Raw genomic sequence first — 22078 nt, forward strand, 5'->3', positions numbered from 1 at the left:
GACTAGCAGGTTCATTCCTACATGAACAATTATTGCCTTACATGTAGGATTATAAAAATATTAATAAGGGCCACTTTGGAATTTATGCTAAATTAATAAAGAAGTACATGGAGGTCTTAAACAAAAATATATAATAAATAAAATATAAAATATATTTACTCATTTCAGTTACCATTTCTCTTTAATAATTTTTGAGAATATTTTCTAAACGCATAGAGATTGTTTGAATAGCTACTTCCAAAAACAGAACATGTTTTTAACATGGTTATTAGTGTTGTACAGTGTAAATGCTAGTGGGGTCTTGTTGGGTTTTTTTTTTAACAGAATGTTGAATTTATTCTGTAGAAACTGTCATCTTTTCTGATTTTATCCCTGTTGTCCCTTATTTTATGTAGCCAGCCTATAGCCTTTTAGCATGGAGTTTAGGCTGATTTTCAGAGACCATGGAAGAGTGGGATGTGTGCGCTTCCTCTGTGTCTTAGGGAATGCATACGAAATGATTCTCTCTTTTTGGCCTACAGATGAAACCTGATGCGACCTTTTTATTTGGCAGCAAGCTAGAAAGGAAACTAATGGGAAATATCTTAAAGGAAAGAGGGAAAGGAGATATTCATGGAGATAAGGATATTGGATCCAAACAAGCTGAGCCCATTCGAATTAAAATCTTTGAAGGAGGGTAAGGAAACACATGTGCAAATTTAAAGTATTCCATTAAATTCAGCATAAATGGTCCTGAGTGTCTGCATGGAAAAGTCGTATCTCCTCAGGTGTGAATCATAAAGCAAATTCCTTTTTCTATACACATTTCTGAAGTCTGTCTGGTAATAGATAATGAGCTCGTGCCCTTGCTTTCATGACTTGCTTTTAATGAAAATGTCCCTATTGTATATGGTTCGAACTTCTGCCTTAAATTTTCATACCTCTAATTTCATATGAAATCGACTAAATTGCTGGACTCTTGATATTGTCTAAGTTTGTTCATTCTTTGGTATTATTTTTATAGGCATTTGTTGTGTTACTAATGGACATATTTTTATTCTATGCTTACAAAAATGCAGTCATGCACACTCATGTATAAACCTAGAAACTAGTTTTATTTTATTGTTTTTATTATCACCGAAAGTCCAGACCTTATTGGGATTTCACCAGTTCCTTCAATACCCTCTTTCTGTTCTAGTATCTAAGCCAGGGCACCACTTCGCATTTAGTTGTCATGTTTCCCCAAACTTCTCTGGTCTGTGACAGTTTCTCTGTCTTTAGGAATTTCTTTTTAAATGTTGAATTCTGAGTTGCAGAAACTCAAGTAATAAGGTTCAATGATTTTGTTGTCTATCTAGTTAAGAAACACTGCATGTATGTGTGATGTCCAGTTTTAGATTTTGATAGAAAGATGTCTTAAATCTAGTCACAGGGGAGAAAAAGCCCAGACTTTTGCTTTAAAATTTAAAAATTTTAAAGGACGTTAACCACGTTTGGGGATTGTGATGTGTCTACCTTATCTTTGCAACAGATCTATAATTTACGTATTTCCATGAGCATGAATTTATTCTAATTATATTTGGAGAACAAAATAATGTTATCTGTTTGACTTTAAAATGTTGAGTGGTTGGTGATATGGAGTATCAATTTCTCACATAGATTTACCAGTTTGGAGATGGATTATCAAACTTGGTTCCCTGGTAAGGTTGGCCCCCTTGGGTGGATGCCTAGTATTGTCACCACTAAAGCCACAGCTGTTTGTAGTCATGAAGCTTGTCTCACTATTTTTTCACATTCCTCATCTTTTAATACAAACAAGAGAAATAGAGATTTTATCTTTATAGAGACTGAGTGATCCCTGTGACTGAATCAACCCTTACATTCAGCAGTCTTCTTCATAACAGTGAACTTGTACTAGATTAGCGAGACTTTCACAGTTAATGTATGCTTTGGGGAGCCCATCTCCACTAACGAAGGACACAAATGAAAAAGCATATGTGAACATTTTATTGCTGTGTTTTGATGATCCAAAAGGACTGGGCCATATTTAATTTTCTCCTCATTTCATTGTACCATGTTATGGGCTATGTCCCAATCATTCCTTTTTTTTTTTTTTTTTTTTAACGTCTTTATTGGAGTATAATTGCTTTACAATGGTGTGTTAGTTTCTGCTTTATAACAAAGTGAATCAGCTATACATATACATATATCCCCATATCCCCTCCCTCTTGCATCTCCCTCCCACCCTCCCTATCCCAGCCCTCTAGGTAGTCACAAAGCACCGAGCTGATCTCCCTGTGCTATGCAGCTGCTCCCCACTAGCTATCTATTTTACATTTGGTAGTATATATAAGTCCTCAAGTCCATTCTCTACGTCTGCTTCTTTTTTTCCTGCCCTGCCCCTAGGTTCTTCAGAACCATATATATATATATATATATTTTTTTTTTTTTTTTTAGATTCCATATATATGTGTTAGCATACGGTATTTGTTTTTCTATTTCTGACTTACTTCACTCTGTATGACAGACTCTAGGTCCATCCACCTCACTACAAATAACTCAATTTCGTTTCTTTTTATGGCTGAGTAATATTCCATTGTATATATGTGACACATCTTCTTTATCCATTCATCTGTCGATGGACACTTAGGTTGCTTCCATGTTCTGGCTATTGTAAATAGAGCTGCAGTGAACATTGTGGTACATGACTCTTTTTGAATTATGGTTTTCTCAGGGTATATGGCCAGTAGTGGGATTGCTGAGTCGTATGGTAGTTCTATTTTTAGTTTTTTAAGGAACCTCCATACTGTTCTCCATAGTGGCTGTATCAATTTACATTCCCACCAACAGTGCAAGAGGGTCCCCTTTTCTCTACACCCTCTCCAGCATTTATTGTTTGTAGATTTTTTGATGATGGCCATTCTGACTGGTGTGAGGTGATACCTCACTGTAGTTTTGATTTGCATTTCTCTAATGATTAGTGATGTTGAGCATCCTTTCATGTGTTTGTTGGCAATCTGTATATCTTCTTTGGAGAAATGTCTGTTTAGGTCTTCTGCCCATTTTTGGATTGGGTTGTTTGTTTTTTTGATATTGAGCTGCATGAGCTGCTTATAAATTTTGGAGATTAATCCTTTGTCAGCTGCTTCATTTGCAAATATTTTCTCCCATTCTGAGGGTTGTCTTTTCATCTTATTTATGGTTTCCATTGCTGTGCAAAAGCTTTTAAGTTTCATTAGGTCCCATTTGTTTATTTTTGTTTTTATTTCCATTTCTCTAGGAGGTGGGTCAAAAAGAATCTTGCTGTGATTTATGTCATAGAGTGTTCTGCCTATGTTTTCCTCTAAGAGTTTGATAGTGTCTGGCCTTACATTTAGGTCTTTAATCCATTTTGAGTTTATTTTTGTGTATGGTGTTAGGGAGTGTTCTAATTTCACTCTTTTACATGTAGCTGTCCAGTTTTCCCAGCACCACTTATTGAAGAAGCTGTCTTTTCTCCATTGTATATTCTTGCCTCCTTTATCAAAAATAAAGTGACCATATGTGCATGGGTTTATCTTTGGGCTTTCTATCCTGTTCCATTGATCTATATTTCTGTTTTTGTGCCAGTACCATGCTGTCTTGATTACTGTAGCTTTGTAGTATAGTCTGAAGTCCAGGAGCCTGATTCCTCCAGCTCTGTTTTTCTTTCTCAAGATTGGTTTGGCTATTCGGAGTCTTTTGTGTTTCCATACAGATTGTGAAATATTTTGTTCTACTTCTGTGAAAAATGCCATTGGTAGTTTGATAGGGATTGCACTGAATCTGTAGATTGCTTTGCGTAGTATAGTCATTTTCACAATGTTGATTCTTCCAGTCCAAGAACATGGTATATCTCTCCATCAGTTTGTATTATCTTTAATTTCTTTCATCAGTGTCATATAGTTTTCTGCATACAGGTCTTTTGTCTCCTTAGGCAGGTTTATTCCTAGGTATTTTATTCTTTTTGTTGCAATGGTACATGGGAGTGTTTCCTTAATTTCTCTTTCAGATTTTTCATCATTAGTGTATAGGAATGCAAGAGATTTCTGTGCATTAATTTTGTATCCTGCTGCTTTACCAAATTCATTGATTAGCTCTAGTAGTTTTCTGGTAGCATCTTTAGGATTCTCTAAGTATAGTATCATGTCATCTGCAAACAGTGGCACCTTTACTTCTTCTTTTCTGATTTGGATTCCTTTTATTTCTTTTTCTTCTCTGATTGCTGTGGCTAAAACTTTCAAAACTATGTTGAATGATAGTGGTGAGAGTGGGCAACCTTGTCTTGTTCCTGATCTTAGTGGAAATGGTTTCCATTTTGCACCATTGAGAATGATGTTTGCTGTGGGTTTGTCATATATGGCCTTTATTATGTTGAGGTAAGTTCCCTCTATGCTTACTTTCTGGAGGGTTTTTATCATAAATGGGTGTTGAATTTTGTCAAAACCTTTTTCTGCATCTACTTAGACGATCATATGGTTTTTATCCTTCTATTTGTTAATAGGGTGTATCACATTGATTGATTTGCATATATTGAAGAATCCTTGCATTCCTGGGATTAACCCCACTTGATCATAGTGGATGATCCTTTTAATGTGCTGTTGGATTCTGTTTGCTAGTATTTTGTTGAGGATTTCTGCATCTATGTTCATCAGTGATATTGGCCTATAGTTTTCTTTCTTTGTGACATCTTTGTCTGGTTTTGGTATCAGGGTGATGGTGGCCTCGTAGAATGAGTTTGGGGGTGTTCCTCCCTCTGCTATATTTTGGAAGAGTTTGAGAAGGATAGGTGTTAGCTCTTCTCTAAATTCTTGATATAATTCTCCTGTGAAGCCATCTGGTCCTGGGCTTTTGTTTGTTGGAGGATTTTTAATCACAGTCTCAATTTCATTGCTTGTGATTGGTCTGTTTATATTTTCTATTTCTTCCTGGTTCAGTTTCAGGAGGTTGTGCTTTTCTAAGGATTTGTCCATTTCTTCCAGGTTGTCCATTTTATTGGCGTATAGTTGCTTGTAGTAATCTCTCATGATCCTTTGTATTTCTGCAGTGTCAGTTGTTACTTCTTTTTCATTTCTAATTCTATTGATTTGAGTCTTCTCCCTTTTTTTCTTGATGAGTCTGCCTAATGGTTTATCAATTTTATCTTCTCAAAGAAGCAGCTTTTAGTTTTATTGATCTTTGCTATTGTTTCCTTCATTTCTTTTTCATTTATTTCTGATCTGATCTTTATGATTTCTTTCCTTCTGCTAACTTTGGGGTTTTTTTGTTCTTCTTTCTCTAATTGCTTTAGGTGTAAGGTTAGGTTGTTTATTTGAGATGTTTCTTGTTTCTTGAGGTAGGATTGTATTGCTATAAACTTCCCTCTTAGAACTGCTCTTTCTGCCTCCCATAGGTTTTGGGTCATCATGTTTTCATTGTCATTTGTTTCTAGGTAGTTCTTGATTTCCTCTTTGATTTCTTCAGTGATCTCTTGGTTATTCAGTAGTGTATTGTTTAGCCTCCATGTGTTTGTATTTTTTACAAATTTTTTCCTGTAATTGATATCATTCCTTAATCTGTGATCCATCTTCTTTTTTTTTTTTTTTTTTCGCTTCTTCGTTTTTTTTTTTGTTTGTTTGTTTTTTTTAACATCTTTATTGAAGTATAATTGCCTTACAATGGTGTGTTAGCTTCTGCTTTATAACAAATTGAATCAGTTATACATATACAATATGTTCCCATTTCTCTTCCCTCTTGCATCTCCCTCCCTCCCACCCTCCCCATCCCATCCCTCTAGGTGGTCACAAAGCACCGAGCTGATCTCCCTGTGCTATGCGGCTGCTTCCCTCTAGTTATCTATTTTACATTTGGTAGTGTATATATGTCCATGACACTCTCTTACCCTGTCACATCTCACCCCACCCCCTCCCCATATCCTCAAGTCCATTCTCTAGTAGGTCTGTGTCTTTATTCCCGTCTTGCCACTAGGTTCTTCATGGCCTTTTTTTTTTTTTTTTTTCCCCTTAGATTCCGTATATATGTGTTAGCATACTGTATTTGTTTTTCTCTTTCTGACTTACTTCACTCTGTATGACAGACTCTAACTCCATCCACCTCATTACAAATACCTCCATTTCATTTCTTTTTATGGCTGAGTAATATTCCATTGTATATATGTGCCACATCTTCTTTATCCATTCATCTGTCGATGGACATTTAGATTGCTTCCATGTCCTGGCTATTGTAAATAGAGCTGCAATGAACATTTTGGTACATGACTCTTTTTGACCTATGGTTTTCTCAGGGTATATGCCCAGTAGTGGGATTGCTGGGTCGTATGGTAGTTCTATTTGTAGTTTTTTAAGGAACCTCCATACTGTTCTCCATAGTGGCTGTATCAATTTACATTCCCACCAACAGTGCAAGAGTGTTCCCTTTCCTCCACACCCTCTCCAGCATTTATTGTTTCTAGATTTTTTGATGATGGCCATTCTGACCGGTGTGAGATGATATCTCATTGTAGTTTTGATTTGCATTTCTCTAATGATTAATGATGTTGAGCATTCTTTCATGTGTCTGTAGGCCATCTGTATATCTTCTTTGGAGAAATGTCTATTTAGGTCTTCGGCCCATTTTTGGATTGGGTTGTTCGTTTTTTTGTTATTGAGCTGCATGAGCTGCTTGTAAATCTTGGAGATTAATCCTTTGTCAGTTGCTTCATTTGCAAATATTTTCTCCCATTCTAATGGTTGTCTTTTGGTCTTGTTTATGGTTTCCTTTGCTGTGCAAAAGCTTTTAAGTTTCATTAGGTCCCATTTGTTTATTTGTGTTCTTATTTCCATTTCTCTGGGAGCTGGGTCAAAAAGAATCTTGCTGTGATGTATGTCATAGAGTGTTCTGCCTATGTTTTCCTCTAAGAGTTTGATAGTGTCTGCCCTTACACTTAGGTCTTTAATCCATTTTGAGTTTATTTTTGTGCATGGTGTCAGGGAGTGTTCTATTTTCATACTTTTACATGTACCTGTCCAATTTTCCCAGCACCACTTATTGAAGAGGCTGTCTTTTCTCCACTGTATATGCTTGCCTCCTTTATCAAAAATAAGGTGCCCATATGTGTGTGGGTTTATCTCTGGGCTTTCTATCCTGTTCCATTGATCTATATTTCTGTTTTTGTGCCAGTACCAAACTGTCTTGATTACTGAAGCTTTGTAATATAGTCTGAAGTCAGGGAGCCTGATTCCCCCAGCTCCATTTTTCGTTCTCAAGATTGCTTTGGCTATTCGGGGTCTTTTGTGTTTCCATACAAATTGTGAAATTGTTTGTTCTAGTTCTGTGAAAAATGCCAGTGGTAGTTTGATAGGGATTGCATTGAATCTGTAGATTGCTTTGGGTAGTAGAGTCATTTTCACAATGTTGATTCTTCCAATCCAGGAACATGGTATATCTCTCCATCTATTTGTATCATCTTTAATTTCTTTCATCAGTGTCTTATAATTTTCTGCATACAGGTCTTTTGTCTCCTTAGGTAGGTTTATTCCTAGATATTTTATTCTTTTTGTTGCAATGGTAAATGGGAGTGTTTTCTTAATTTCACTTTCAGATTTTTCGTCATTAGTGTATAGAAATGCAAGAGATTTCTGTGCATTAATTTTGTATCCTGCTACTTTACCAAATTCATTGATTAGCTCTAGGAGTTTTCTGGTAGCATCTTTAGGATTCTCTATGTATAGTATCATGTCATCTGCAAATAGTGACAGCTTTACTTCTTCTTTTCCGATTTGGATTCCTTTTATTTCTTTGTCTTCTCTGATTGCTGTGGCTAACACTTCCAAAACTATGTTGAATAATAGTGGTGAGAGTGGGCAACCTTGTCTTGTTCCTGATCTTAGTGGAAATGGTTTCAGTTTTTCACCATTGAGGACAATGTTGGCTGTGGGTTTGTCATATATGGCCTTTATTATGTTGAGGAAAGTTCCCTCTATGCCTACTTTCTGCAGGGCTTTTATCATAAATGGGTGTTGAATTTTGTCGAAAGCTTTCTCTGCATCTATTGAGATGATCATATGGTTTTTCTCCTTCAGTTTGTTAATATGATGTATCACATTGATTGATTTGCGTATATTGAAGAATCCTTGCATTCCTGGGATAAACCCCACTTGATCATGGTGTATGATCCTTTTAATGTGCTGTTGGATTCTGTTTGCTAGTATTTTGTTGAGGATTTTTGCATCTATGTTCATCAGTGATATTGGCCTGTAGTTTTCTTTCTTTGTGACATCTTTGTCTGGTTTTGGTATCAGGGTGATGGTGGCCTCGTAGAATGAGTTTGGGAGTGTTCCTCCCTCTGCAATATTTTGGAAGAGTTTGAGAAGGATAGGTGTTAGCTCTTCTCTAAATGTTTGATAGAATTCACCTGTGAAGCCATCTGGTCCTGGGCTTTTGTTTGTTGGAAGGTTTTTAATCACAGTTTCAATTTCAGTGCTTGTGATTGGTCTGTTCATATTTTCTATTTCTTCCTGGTTCAGTCTCGGCAGTTTGTGCCTTTCTAAGAATCTGTCCATTTCTTCCAGGTTGTCCATTTTATTGGCATAGAGTTGCTTGTAGTAATCTCTCATGATCTTTTGTATTTCTGCAGTGTCAGTGGTTACTTCTCCTTTTTCATTTCTAATTCTATTGATCTGAGTCTTCTCCCTTTTTCTCTTGATGAGTCTGGCTAATGGTTTATCAATTTTGTTTATCTTCTCAAAGAACCAGCTTTTAGTTTCATTGATTTTTGCTATTGTTTCCTTCATTTCTTTTTCATTTATTTCTGACCTGATCTTTATGATTTCTTTCCTTCTGCTGGCTTTGGGGTTTTTTTGTTCTTCTTTCTCTAATTGCTTTAGGTGCAAGGTTAGGTTGTTTATTCGAGATGTTTCCTGTTTCTTGAGGTAGGATTGTATTGCTATAAACTTCCCTCTTAGAACTGCTCTTTCTGCCTCCCATAGGTTTTGGGTCATCATGTTTTCATTGTCATTTGTTTCTAGGTAGTTCTTGATTTCCTCTTTGATTTCTTCAGTGATCTCTTGGTTATTCAGTAGTGTATTGTTTAGCCTCCATGTGTTTGTATTTTTTACAAATTTTTTCCTGTAATTGATATCATTCCTTAATCTGTGATCCATCTTCTGCCTGGTGGTAATCAGCTGTTTATTCCAAGAAGTGTGTTATCACCTCTTATTTTGCCAATTGCAAAGTGATAAGTTCAAAAAAAAAGTATTACTGACCAAATTTTTAAGTGTATATGTTTCTTATTACTATTTAATTCATAGACTTAGTAATTTAATTAAACATATCTTTTAATTATTTTTTCAAAATCCATTAATTCCTTTTTTTCTTTTTAATTTTTGAATTTTATTTTTTTTTTTATACAGCAGGTTCTTATTAGTCATCAATTTTATACACATCAGTGTATACATGTCAATTCCAATTGCCCGATTCATCATATCTTTTAATTATTTTTTCAAAATCCATTAATTCTTGTATCAAGTAAATTCATGGGTCTGCAGAACTGTTGAAGGGTAAATATTTTATTTGTGCAGACTTTTCTAATACAGTTATATTTTATACAAAATTTACTCTATTTTCATTCTGGAAGCAAGTTAATCAGCTGAGACATTAAAATAGTGTTATTTGAAGATAATACATTGTACATCAAGTTCAATGATGGGCCTGGGCCACAGTAAGCTTAAAGTACCCTTCCCTGAAGAAAAGTTGCTTTCTATAAAATTATTTGTTTTATTCTATTGTCCTTAGGTAATTTCATCCAGTTTGGGGCAGAGAATAGTGATATTAAAAGATGAAAGATATTTTGCATCTTTAGGTTCTCTTCTTCTTTATTACAAAAGACAATGTGAGATGAAAGATAAAGTTCAAAATAGTTTTGAAGAAAAAGTTGACTTTGGAAATTCCTTGTCCCTAAGTGGGAAAGATTTATTTATTTATTTATTTATTTATGGCTGTATTGGGTCTTCGTTTCTGTGCAAGGGCTTTCTCTAGTTGCGGCAAGTGGGGACCGCTCTTCATCGCGGTGCGCGGGCCTCTCATTATCGCGGCCTTTCTTGTTGCAGAGCACAGGCTCCAGACGCGCAGGCTCAGTAATTGTGGCTCACGGGCCCGGTTGCTCCACGGCATGTGGGATCTTCCCAGACCAGGGCTCGAACCCGTGTCCCCTGCATTGGCAGGCAGATTCTCAACCACTGTGCCACCAGGGAAGCCCCGGGAAAGATTTAAAGGAGCAGAAAGCATGCAAAACTGACTATTCATATTTCTGATACTACTCAATTCTCACCTGGATTGGTACTGACCAAAAAATAGATAATGTTAAGATTAAATAATATCCATAGCAGAGTGGATATTTAAATATGTTGGATGGATTTTCTCTCTTAAATATTCTTCAGTGGATTGGACAAATGAAGTTGAACTTGCTTTTATTTCTGATGATTGATTAGCTAGAACAAAATAGGGAAGTTTGCAGTGCTCTTAGAATGTAAAACAAAACAAAACAAAACTGTAAATCTAGTGCCTTTAAGTCAGTCCACACTGAGTTAGGGCATTTTGTAGGTCACTTTACCTTTTGAAGTTATAAAAAGAGCCCTTCGAAAGGAATATCTTCCCAAGAATGACATTAGACTCATAATTCTAGCCTGAGATTTAAGAGATAATGATATTCATTGAGTTATTCAGTAGAATGCTGCTATACTCTATGATAGGTCATGTTTCCCTGTATTCTAAACAAAATGTGATGGATGGTGAGCACTAGATAGGTTTCTTCCATTGATAATTACAGTGACTACCTAAGACTTTGCTCATCTAACTGATTTAATTAAACTAGATGACCTCAGTTATCCTTTCAAACTTCTCTATTAAATCCTTCCAGAAAGAAATGCAAATTTGATTGAAAAATAGAATTTCTAGTTTTCATTATGTAACAGTACCTTCCAGAAGCCACTTGAAATTTAGACTTCACTTTAGTACAGATTCATGGTCCTTGGGAAGAGCAGATCAAATCTGTAGGCAACAGTTGGTGAGCTCAGCTCAGCCTGTGTAAGCTAGAAATTTCTGACTCTCATGCCAGGATTGTAAAAATAGAGTAGAAACTTGCAGTGAAGAATTCTATAATCAGTTATATTTATTCTAGCAAATTCAGAGGGGTATGTGTGTTGTGTATGCACATCTTAGATGATGGAATGTTAACAAATGATATGTGATGATTTAAATATGCTAGTATAACTTTTTGGATGTTTCTTGGCCAGAGGCAGTGAGGTACACAGCTCTGCAACTCTTTGAGGCTTATATAATCCCATTGAACATCTGTACGGAGTCCATATATTTACACTTAATAGCAGAGCCAATTCCATTTTGAACTCCATGTAGAAAAAAAATTCCCTTTTATTTACAATGCCAAATCTGTTCTTTCAGGACTTTACTGCATAGTTTTCACAGGCTTTGTAGAAATAAAGTTGAATAATTGTTTGTAAAAGTCCCTCCTAAAAATTTGTCTTGCAAATGATTAGCTTTTGGTTTGATGTATAACATGCAAAAGTATTTGGAAACATACTGTATTTTCCCTTTTTTAACAGGTATAAGTCAAATGAAGATTATGTATATGTCAGAGGACGTGGACGTGGAAAGTACATTTGTGAAGAATGTGGGATTCGCTGTAAGAAACCGAGCATGCTCAAAAAGCATATCCGCACTCATACTGATGTCCGGCCTTATGTATGCAAGTTATGTAATTTCGCCTTCAAAACAAAAGGTACAGGTCTGATTTTTTTTTTTTTTAGAGGAAGAACACTTTTTTTGATGGCTGCTCCAGATTCTGAATACTATTTTATAACTGTCATCGACAATTAGTTGGTTTTCTTTGTGAAAATGTGACCCCACAAAATGTATTTTCCTCTTCATGTTAAGTGGTCTGAGGATGTACATGAGACAGTGAGGCTCCTTTTATGACCTAAGTAAGAGCTACAGACTTAGGTCCAGGCTAGTTGTCTCGAAGGAAGTGGCTAAGAATTGCCTGGATAGCTATTACCTCATGTTGGAAATGTTATGTGGTCTAGAGAATCTTTGCACCGGTATTGAAATACTGCAGGGAGATAATCCATGCCATGGCATTAGAAAAGCAAGGCAGCAGCCGGAAAGAAAACATGTGCCCATGGTCAGTTTCAAGATTATAAATGATGTAGAGACCCGCAGACTCCCCGGTGGGCCCCTCCATCCACACTTGCATTAATTATGCATAGAAATTTGATAGCTTGTATTCTGTGTATCTGTCAGCACAGAGACAGTTTCTTACTCTCAGGCCACAGCTATTAATCTCATAAAACTGACTTGCTTTGAAATGATATTCTCTTTTTTAAAAAAAAATCTGGTTTTAGAAGGTAGATTTATATGAAAATATTTTATACTAAAATGTTGCTTCAATTATATTTCTATCATTTTATAAAATTATGAAAATGTTTATAAACCCAGTGTTCTCAGAATACAAATAGTAGTGAATTAGAGGTGGATGACTTCTGTAGAAGTATGTTTTACTACTTACTGTAGAAGTACTAATGGATCCTCTAGACACACCCTCACTAACCTCACACTAACATTTTCCAATGTTTTAACTTTAGATTTGCATGCCAATTAATCTGCTCCACTACCCATCAAGAAAAATAAATATCAAATAAAATAATCTTTGGTAGAGAAATGTGTACCTATTTTCTCTTATACACAAAATCCTAAATTGTCTTTATTGGTTTGTCAGAAGTAAAAATGTGTAGCCTCTCAACGTATCTGTTTCTTCTTTATTAAAAAGATATTTATATTATAAGTATGCCTCTTTGTAAGCCAGAAAGAGGGGGAGGGAGTGTTCATTTGCATTTCAAAAGAGATAAACATAAGGTCCTTTAAATACCATCCACTTTTGCACAATCAAGACCTTTTATGTAGAACTTCACTGAGAGACTCCCTAGGACATAAGAAAATATAAACTTTGGTTTTAGGAAATACTGCAAATCCGCCAGTCATTACAACTGATATTCCCTGGGCATATGAGTTAACTGTAGGTATAGCTGCATGAAACACTGCGTGAAGAAACATCACATAGCTATTTCTTTTTTCCCAAATTAAAGTTGGCTTTGAACCATTGTCTTGGAGTTTTAGCAGGAAATAATTTATTCTTGGTCATTACTGGAGTTTCCTTGTCACCCTTCGGGAAAGTACAAATGTCTTGGAATCTTAAAAAGAGCAGATCATCCTGGGATACCCCTCGCCAGTTTTCACTTCTGGCTGAAGTGCTTGTTGTCATGTCATCTGAGCACAGAGTCAGAGCGCACTTGGAGGACCGGTACTTCCTCTGTGCCTGTGTCACTTCTCCAGGTGCCCTTTCCTGCCATCCTGCTCCCCTCTCTTTGCTATAATCCTTCAGATGTTCAAGACTTCAATAAGCCAAAGTCAGGGTGGGGTTGTTTCTGAGCCCTGTTTCTAACTGCAAACCTACCCTGAGGATGAGAGCGCAAAGCCTGACTGCCTACTTGAAACGAGTGGAAAGAAAAATATAGGAGAAGAAACACATACTAAGATCTAAAAAACTATCTTGACATACCTAACATCTACATATGTCCACATACTCAGATCACTTGCACCCTTACAGAAGCAGATGATTTCCATTAATTTTTAGATATATTTAATTAATTTACAGATTGTAGAATTCTTGATGATATGTCTTTAAAAATTTTTTAGATCTTTAGAAAAATTGTAGATATAATTTTTTTGATAAAAAAGAGCAATAAGGGCCAGAACATATTTCTGTTTGGAGTTATCAAAATACCACATAAAATTTATAGGTATATGAGCAATAAGCCAAACGTTAAGTAAAAAATAAAGTAATATAAATAAAATAATAAACAACAGTGCCCTAGTTTAGAGTTGTGGCTCATATATTACATTAATAGTAAGCTAAACACTCCTACAAGGGGAAATAAACTATTTCAGCAGGCTGGGTTTCCATCTAGATTCAATGAGCCTACTCTTAAAAATAAAGCATTTGCTGCTATGTTACTAAAGCAGCGTCAAAGTGCAAAGATAATAATATGGCCCTTACAACTGAATTAGTTCCTGGATCTCTTTTGATAAGTTATATATATGACATGGAATAATATATATATAATTTCATAGCTCCTAAATCAAAGGTGATTGGATCAGTGTTTTCATAATTTCTCACATTCCATATAGCAATTATATAAATCTATAGAAACACACATATGTATTTAGGTACACGTATAACTGTATAGTCAGCTCTTTATATCTGTGAATGCTGAACCTGTGGATATGGAGGGCCAATTGTACTACACCATTTTACATAAGGGACAATTGTATATGTCTTATCATCATCATAATACATATTTGACATAAAATTCTTTCTTTTTTCGTAGAACAGTGGGAGTTTCAAGATAAATAAGAAAGGAATTTTGCTGCTCCAGAACTTTAGAAGCTGCTGTCATAAACTTTGCTGATATATGCCAGATGGATAGATGCTAAATACTGAGACTAATGCTTCCTATAAGTAGTTAGCTAAGTATTTGTATGGATCTTTGAATTCATTTACAGAATTGGCCCCAACATTAGTTTGCATATATTTTTTCTTCTGACAAGTGAGGATCCTGCGACTTTAATCTATATCTGATCAATGCCAGAAGGTCTGGGGTCCGGTGGATGTGTTGATGACAATATTTCATTCTGAAGTTGCTCAGAGAGTTGTGACCCAGCTTGTGCCATCCTGGTTATATGGAGTCCAAGGAGGTGGGCCCAACTGGGCCAAAGATATTAGATCCCTTCTCAACCAGGAAAGCCTGGGATTCCCAGTCGTACTTGAGCCTACTCTTGAAAAGCTGTGACCCTAGACTTTGACAAGTCTTCTAGAATGAAGAAAACCTGAGATTGGGCTGAAGTTGTCTGGGGTTAATATCTTCAGAAGCCAAATTGTTCCTCTTAAGTTTGAGACAAGGGGCAGGGGCAAGAAACAAATCTTTGTTATCTCAAGTCAGTTCATTTCACACTGAATTTTGCAGCAATCATCACATTTTGGTAACCAATTGCTCTTTTTTGGGCTGTATTTTCTAGGAAACCTAACGAAGCATATGAAATCTAAAGCACACATGAAGAAATGCCTGGAGTTGGGGGTCTCAATGACATCAGTGGATGATACCGAAACCGAGGAAGCAGGTATTTCATACTTTAGTTGACTGACCTCTTTACTGTGCATGCTGGAGCTTTGTGGCCAAGGTGGTAAAATAAATTTAGGTATTTAAAAAAGATACTGATCACATTTCATTTTACTAAATACTAAATATAGAAAAGAAGTCTGACACATTGAATTGCTTGAAACTTACTGAGAAGAAATGCATTTCAGTTCTGGCTGAGGAGGTGGAAAGGCTTTACTATGGAAATACTTCTATCTAGAACCATAAAGGAAATCTAATTGCATTTAAGTTGTGATGGTGATTTAAAGTTTATGAAACTTTTTGGGAAACTTGAAAAGCAATTTGTCTTATTTTTCCTATTAAGAGGAAATCTAGTAGCAAAAATAATCCATCACTAACCTCAATAGAAAACCTGAGGGTCAGCTGGGCCTCGTGAGGTCTTATACCTGTAGAGACAAGTCTTGCTTCTCTTTTTCCTCTAATACCATCATTAACAACATTACATACCCATTTATTGAGGGTTTTCTATGAGTGGTATGATGCTTGAGTTATAAGGTCCTACTATGGAGTCCATATTACAGGGTGAGATGAAACCAGATAAGTACATAAAAAAAAAACAAGAACCAATCTAGAGTCATAGAGGTATGTGCCCATGTGTGTTATAGGAGTTCAGAGATAGGACTGTCTCTAAGGGCTGGAGGGTTGAGGAAAGCTTTTGGAAAGAGATGGGGCCTAAATTAGCTCCTAACCTTCATGTTTGGATCTTGATCTTCACTCTCTTTGTTCAATTGCTTCAGAAACGATGGAAGATTTGCACAAAGCGGCTGAGAAGCATAGCATGTCCAGCATTTCAACTGATCATCAGTTCTCAGATGCTGAAGAATCGGATGGTGAGGATGGAGATGATAATGATGATGATGATGAAGATGATGATGACTTTGATGACCAAGGAGATTTGACACCAAAAACAAGATCAAGAAGCACCAGTCCCCAGCCTCCTAGATTCTCCTCCTTACCTGTGAATGTTGGCGCCGTGCCCCATGGGGTTCCTTCTGATAGCTCCCTGGGGCATTCTTCATTGATCAGCTATTTGGTTACTTTGCCAAGTATTCAGGTTACTCAGCTTATGACACCAAGTGACTCATGTGAAGATACTCCAATGACAGAATACCAGAGGTTATTCCAGAGCAAAAGTACAGACTCGGAACCAGACAAAGACAGGTTAGACATCCCTAGTTGTATGGATGAAGAATGCATGCTGTCTTCAGAGCCGAGTTCCTCCCCAAGGGACTTCTCACCCTCCAGCCGCCATTCCTCACCAGGATATGATTCTTCACCCTGTCGAGATAATTCACCAAAGAGGTATCTGATACCCAAAGGAGATTTGTCGCCCAGAAGACATTTATCACCTAGGAGAGATGTGTCGCCCATGAGACATCTTTCACCAAGAAAGGAAGCTGCCTTGAGAAGAGAGATATCACAAAGAGATGTTTCACCAAGAAGGCATCTGTCCCCAAGGAGGCCAGTGTCACCTGGGAAAGAGATCACGGCCAGAAGAGACCTCTCTCCCAGAAGAGAGAGAAGATACATGACCACCATAAGAGCACCATCTCCCAGAAGGGCTTTATACCACAACCCACCGTTGTCCATGGGACAGTATTTGCAAGCAGAGCCAATTGTATTGGGACCTCCTGTAAGTATAATTAGCTTTCTCTTTCTAATATATAAGTCCAAGCACATTGGAGTATCTTGATGACACACTAGTGTGAAATGTTTTATGGCATGGGTCTCTCTCATGGGGAGGAGTAAACTTGGTTACTGAAAATAGAAGGAAGACATTTTTGTTGCATGCTATTGTCAGTAACATGTCTGTGGTATTATCCCAAGTGTAGTATTACATCAGAGAAGAGCATTTCCAGCGGGTAACAGGGGAGATCTTTCTAAATGCTTTCTAAGCCTAACTCATTATTGACAGGAGTTGAAACCTTTGCATGAGTAGAAAAGGTGAAGTCTTTGGAATAGCATGGCTGCCTAGACAGACATTCTCAGGGACATTTAGGTGTCATTTATGTAACTCTTTGCCAGGTAAGGATTCTGATTCAGGCATTAGCATTGACTTTCAATCAAAAAAAATATTTTAAAATAAACTCATTACTTTGCCCACAGTGAGTGGACATGTGAAACCAGTGAGGGATCAGAAGAGGGGAGAATGAACCCCTTGGTATGTTTATAAATGAAAGGCATGAACATGTATGCTTTTCTTCCTGGTACCACCACTTCCTGCTACTGAGTGCCCTTGTAAAGTGAGATCTTGAGCCCACAGAGAATGGGGAGTTGGGAAAGCTAAGGGAGAAAGCATCAGAGACAATTTCTGTGGTATGCCCTCATTATAGATTAAGATAACAACAGCAGCAACCATGGATGAAATTTAGGCAGTAGGCTTATGCAAATCCATAGAAAAGCACCTGCCCTGCCTCATTCCACCAGCGTGGTAGACCTTGATGTCTCTTTCAGCTTGTGTAGCGTTTTAAAAAATGAATGAAGCAGGCACCTAGTGTAGACAGAGGAATGATACCTTTGGAGTTTGGTCGCTCTAAATGTGCTTTTTGTTTCCTGGGCTCTATTCTTTGCCATTCTCTTTTTGCTCTGGATTTCCATCCTGTGGGTCGACACTGTCCTTCACAGCCAAAGGAAGCACTGCCAGCTCCCAGCTCTGCCGTCTTATCATTGCCCTAGTGGTCGGCTTCCTCCCTCTCATCACCTTTTCACCACCCTGAATTATATGCTTAGGTTGTCATTTTTGAACTTTAGGAAAACTCCCTGCTGCATTCCACTCCCCTGCCCCCAGCACCCTCTGTTTACAAGCCCGCCACCAGCTTAGTCTTCATGGTTCAATTACTGCAGAAGCATGCGTAGCTATCAGGACTATTTGTAACTATTTGTCAAACGAATAAATTAGCAAGCTAAGAAAAAGAGGGACATTTCCACAGGTTTTTTGTGTCTTGGTGGTGTTAAGTAGAAAGCAGGGCTCTTCTGAAGTTCATGCTATTGCAGCATGAATGGAGTGAGAAATTCCTCCGATACCAAGATACCACATCCAGGGTGTAAAATGCTTTTTCTGGTATAGACCCAATGATGCTGGTGAAGTGTGTGAGGTGAGGCTCTCCTGTTCCTGATCAACTACAGCCACAAAAAATAACCCTTTGGTGCCAACACACTATTGTTATTAAAAAATAATAGCAACTCGCAGCCAACTTGGGCAAAGGAAGTGAAGGAGTAGACTGAAGGACTTCATCTAATTTTTGGATCTCTGGCCAGAAGATTGTTGTTGGAAGGAGATTGGTTTTTATTAGTCATTGAGTTTGCACCAGTTTTTTTTTTTAATACCAGTTCACCTGGATACTTAATAGGATTGTTGAACTTTACCATTTATGAAGCCCAACTGTTGAGGCTTTGGTCTATTACCCAGTTTAATCCTCTGTAGAGAATTCTTAGCAGGCTGCTTTGTTCATGCGATAGGAAGGAATAGACCTTGGAATCCTCCCTGAGGACCCTCCCCAAGCAGAGACACTTGGTCTCGAACGCTTCCCGTTTGATGCTTTACCACGCCGTTTTGGAGGGGCTGCAGAGGGTTTTCATCTTTCTATGATGTATGGACAAGATTTTCATTGCCAGAGCAAAAAAGAATCAATGATCCTATGAGAAGTATGTCTCCCGATTGCTGTAGTAGATGAGTGCTTCCCCCTCTCTAAATAATGTATGAACGTATTAAATTGGAATAACCCTAAAAATAATTCTTTTTGATGGAAATTCTATTAGCAATACCTTGGTGTTTAACATTGACCAAGGGCTCACAGGGCAGCGACTGTGGCATGAAAGGACCTTGCGGTCCAGTGTGGCATGCTCATTACCTGGTTCAGTCTGGAGTGGTAGGTCCCAGGGAGCAGGTTTAGAGGAGGTGATACGCAGTCACTGAGATTCTAGTATCCTGCTGTTTCCTCCCTAATGCCCTCTGGTTAGTGTTAATTTTAAGATAGATGATAGATAGGTAGATATATGATAGATAGAAAGGTAGATAGATAAACAATAGAAAGGGAAAGAGAGAGAGAGAGAGAGGGAGGAAGGAAGAGAGGAAGAGAGAAAAGAGTTTTTTATTCATTCATTCAGTAAATATTTTTTGAGGGTTTATCATATGTGGCTCAAGGATGATGAGGAAAAAATTGTACAGTTTCTGGCCTCATCTTTATTAAACAAAAAATTTTCCTTTTCTATTTTTAAAGTTTTGGTAGATAGATAGCAAGGAGACAAAGAAAGTGTGTCCTGGTCCTCGGTACAGAGTGTCCATGAACACTGTCTAGTAAAAGTGTCGTCCTACAGTTCCATCCCTTGCTCACTGTGTGATCTTGAGCAAGTCAATTAACCTCTTGGCCACAGTTTCTTAATCTGTTTGTGGCAGTCAGGGGGCTGGGCCGAGCAGATTTCTGTCCTTGAAAGAACTTGCCATTCAGCTGTAAGGAATGCAGTGAGCTGACAGCCTCCAGCTGTTCATACCTTCAGGCTAGGCCTCCACTTTCAAGCCAAGGCCACGTTCTCCCCTGCAGCCCCCAGTCAATGGCTGAGCCTGGATCAGCCCCAGCTGACCACCTGCTTCCTCTTCTCATTACCTTCACATACATTAATTCCCCGATACCCCATCACCACCCCCAGCTGAACCTCTTGCACCCCTACCTCCTTCTGAGCCTTTGCTTCCAGAGGACCTACTGACACTGTTGAAAAGATGAGTGGGGTAAATATCTGGTACATGGGGTATATGTATAGATATACACACACGTACGCATTCACTTAACACAACCCACACATGCATTCATTATTCATCTTTCCATATCAAGATTTTTCAAGTAAGATGGGAGTGTGTTCACGATATTACAATGATAAGGTCCAAGTTATGAGAATAGTGTTGCAAATGGAGTAAAAATTAGAGTAGAAAAATCTTCTTGAGAGTTTATTTGGAGGGTGAAGAAAGGGTCAATTCAAGGACAGAGGATATGTGGAAAAGCCTGACAGTGTTTGGAGCCGTGGAAGTGGTTACATGATAGGAATTGTACTTGTGCACTTGCTTCTGTGACTGTAATCATTTAATTTCTGGTCAGTAAAGGTCTGACTATAACACTTTTACTCTTAACACAGAATTCTATTGGCTTTTGAACATATTGAATACCTCCTATTTTTAGAGGACAGTTCATCACTCCCTTTGTTAGACTTGACGCGGAGATCTCATGAAATGTGACAGCTGTGTCTCTGGCTGCCTCACAGACCCACGTTCTGATTAGGTGTGTGCAGTGGACATCACAGAATAGCAATCAAAAGCAAAATGGAAAAATAGCCAAGCTACATTTTATTTTAAACTTTGAATCTGTGATAATCTGTAATTAAAAGAAGATTCATTTGGTTATCTTCAAAGGTCATTATTGTAGGCATTATGTTCTTCCACCTTACGTGGTGATGGATGAAGGAAACATGCCTTTTTTCTAAACCAGAGCAAGTATAAGAGGGATTTTTTTTTTTTGGTAGCATTTAAATGATTCTTTGTCATACCATAAAATTCTCCCCTTACCTAGCTTATGAGATGCTTGTGGTTATAGGGTTGATGATTACATGATTTCTCCTGCACTTTGAGCACAAGTCATTTGTTTTTGGCTTGAATAAGGTGAAGCCCAGAACAGGGTAAGGGCCAAGCATGGTACAGAGTAGCAGAGACGATGCATAACTTACCGTTCTTGAGCTGGTCTCACGATCCAAATAGAACTGGATGAATCATTAATGGTATAGAGCATATCTTGAATTTTAGAACTGAAACATCCTTGAAATGAGTTAGAACATTTTTTGGTCTCTCCTGATTACTACCATATTTGACACATTTGTATCTCTCTGATTTTAAGTTCTCAAAAAAATAAAAATAAAAATACAGTGAGTCTCTTTTAGATGACGATTCATTAAAAGAATGAATCTCAGTAACTGAAACCTCATCAGGTTGATTAAAACCTGATAATCTCACAGTATAGGTTGGGTTTTGCTACAGAAACAATTATACAAAATGAGTTCTCCATTTTCAGGACTGGGACCATAAAATCTGCAATACTGGCCCCCAGTTTTAAGTATCTTAATCCATTAATTGCCAAGAAGATATTTAAGTGGAAATAGTAGTATAAACAGAAGAATTAAAACACAATCATCTTTGGTTCCCAGCTGTGTAGTTGAATGTGCGTTGTAATGATTTGAAATATTTAATATTAACTACTTTGATGCATAGTTTCCATACAAAATCTGGCCTTGAATTAAGATTTGATGGAGAAGCTGGTGCTGATCTTCTGCCTCGATGTCTCCTGAGCAGGAATTTATTCTTTTAGACCAATGTCTTGCACACTGGAGTAACCAGTTTGTGTTATCACCACCATTTTGTCATCTGTTCTGTAGAAAACTAAAAAAAAAAAAAGAAAGCTAATTTTCAGGCTTGTCACTCCATTTATATTCATCAACACTTAAGAAAAATATTAAAAATCTGCCCAGTATGTAAACAGATGGTAATCTTTTAACTTCCTTTTGAATTAAAAAATCTATTATTAGTGGTTTTTGGCTCAGTAAAGTTTTTTTGGTAATTATCCATTATTTTCTTTTCATTCCATCTTATGAAAAAAACAGAGCTGGAATGTGTCTCTGTACCTAGTGGAAAACACACTGCATGATTTATTACATTGCTGTTTAACAGCAAAGGCAACATTTCACAGACCCACCGCCTCATTCAAGAATCCTAAAAGACTGCTGAGAAAATCTCTTTTGTCTTGAGAAATAAAAAATGGATAAAAAGATTAGGGAGT

The 22078-nt window shown here is 37.3% G+C and overlaps 2 protein-coding genes across 11 annotated transcripts in view; one reads left to right on the forward strand and one right to left on the reverse strand.

Annotated features, from left to right (window-relative positions):
* Positions 1–22078, forward strand: part of HIVEP2 (HIVEP zinc finger 2) — a 203407-nt gene that overhangs the window by 178219 nt on the left and 3110 nt on the right. For all 10 annotated transcript variants that reach the window (XM_082474357.1, XM_082474355.1, XM_082474363.1 and 7 more), the window contains 4 exons: positions 522–676; positions 11595–11770; positions 15124–15225; positions 16001–16896. In XM_082474357.1, coding sequence (XP_082330483.1) covers positions 522–676; positions 11595–11770; positions 15124–15225; positions 16001–16896 — 1329 coding nt within the window. The remainder of the gene's footprint in view (positions 1–521; positions 677–11594; positions 11771–15123; positions 15226–16000; positions 16897–22078) is intronic.
* The window catches only part of LOC309666875 (uncharacterized protein), a 367169-nt gene that overhangs the window by 159826 nt on the left and 185265 nt on the right, over positions 1–22078 (reverse strand). The gene's annotated exons all lie outside the window — the stretch shown is intronic.

This window comes from Balaenoptera physalus, assembly GCF_965194825.1.
Source record: "Balaenoptera physalus genome assembly, chromosome: 9".
Lineage (NCBI taxonomy): Eukaryota > Metazoa > Chordata > Mammalia > Artiodactyla > Balaenopteridae > Balaenoptera > Balaenoptera physalus.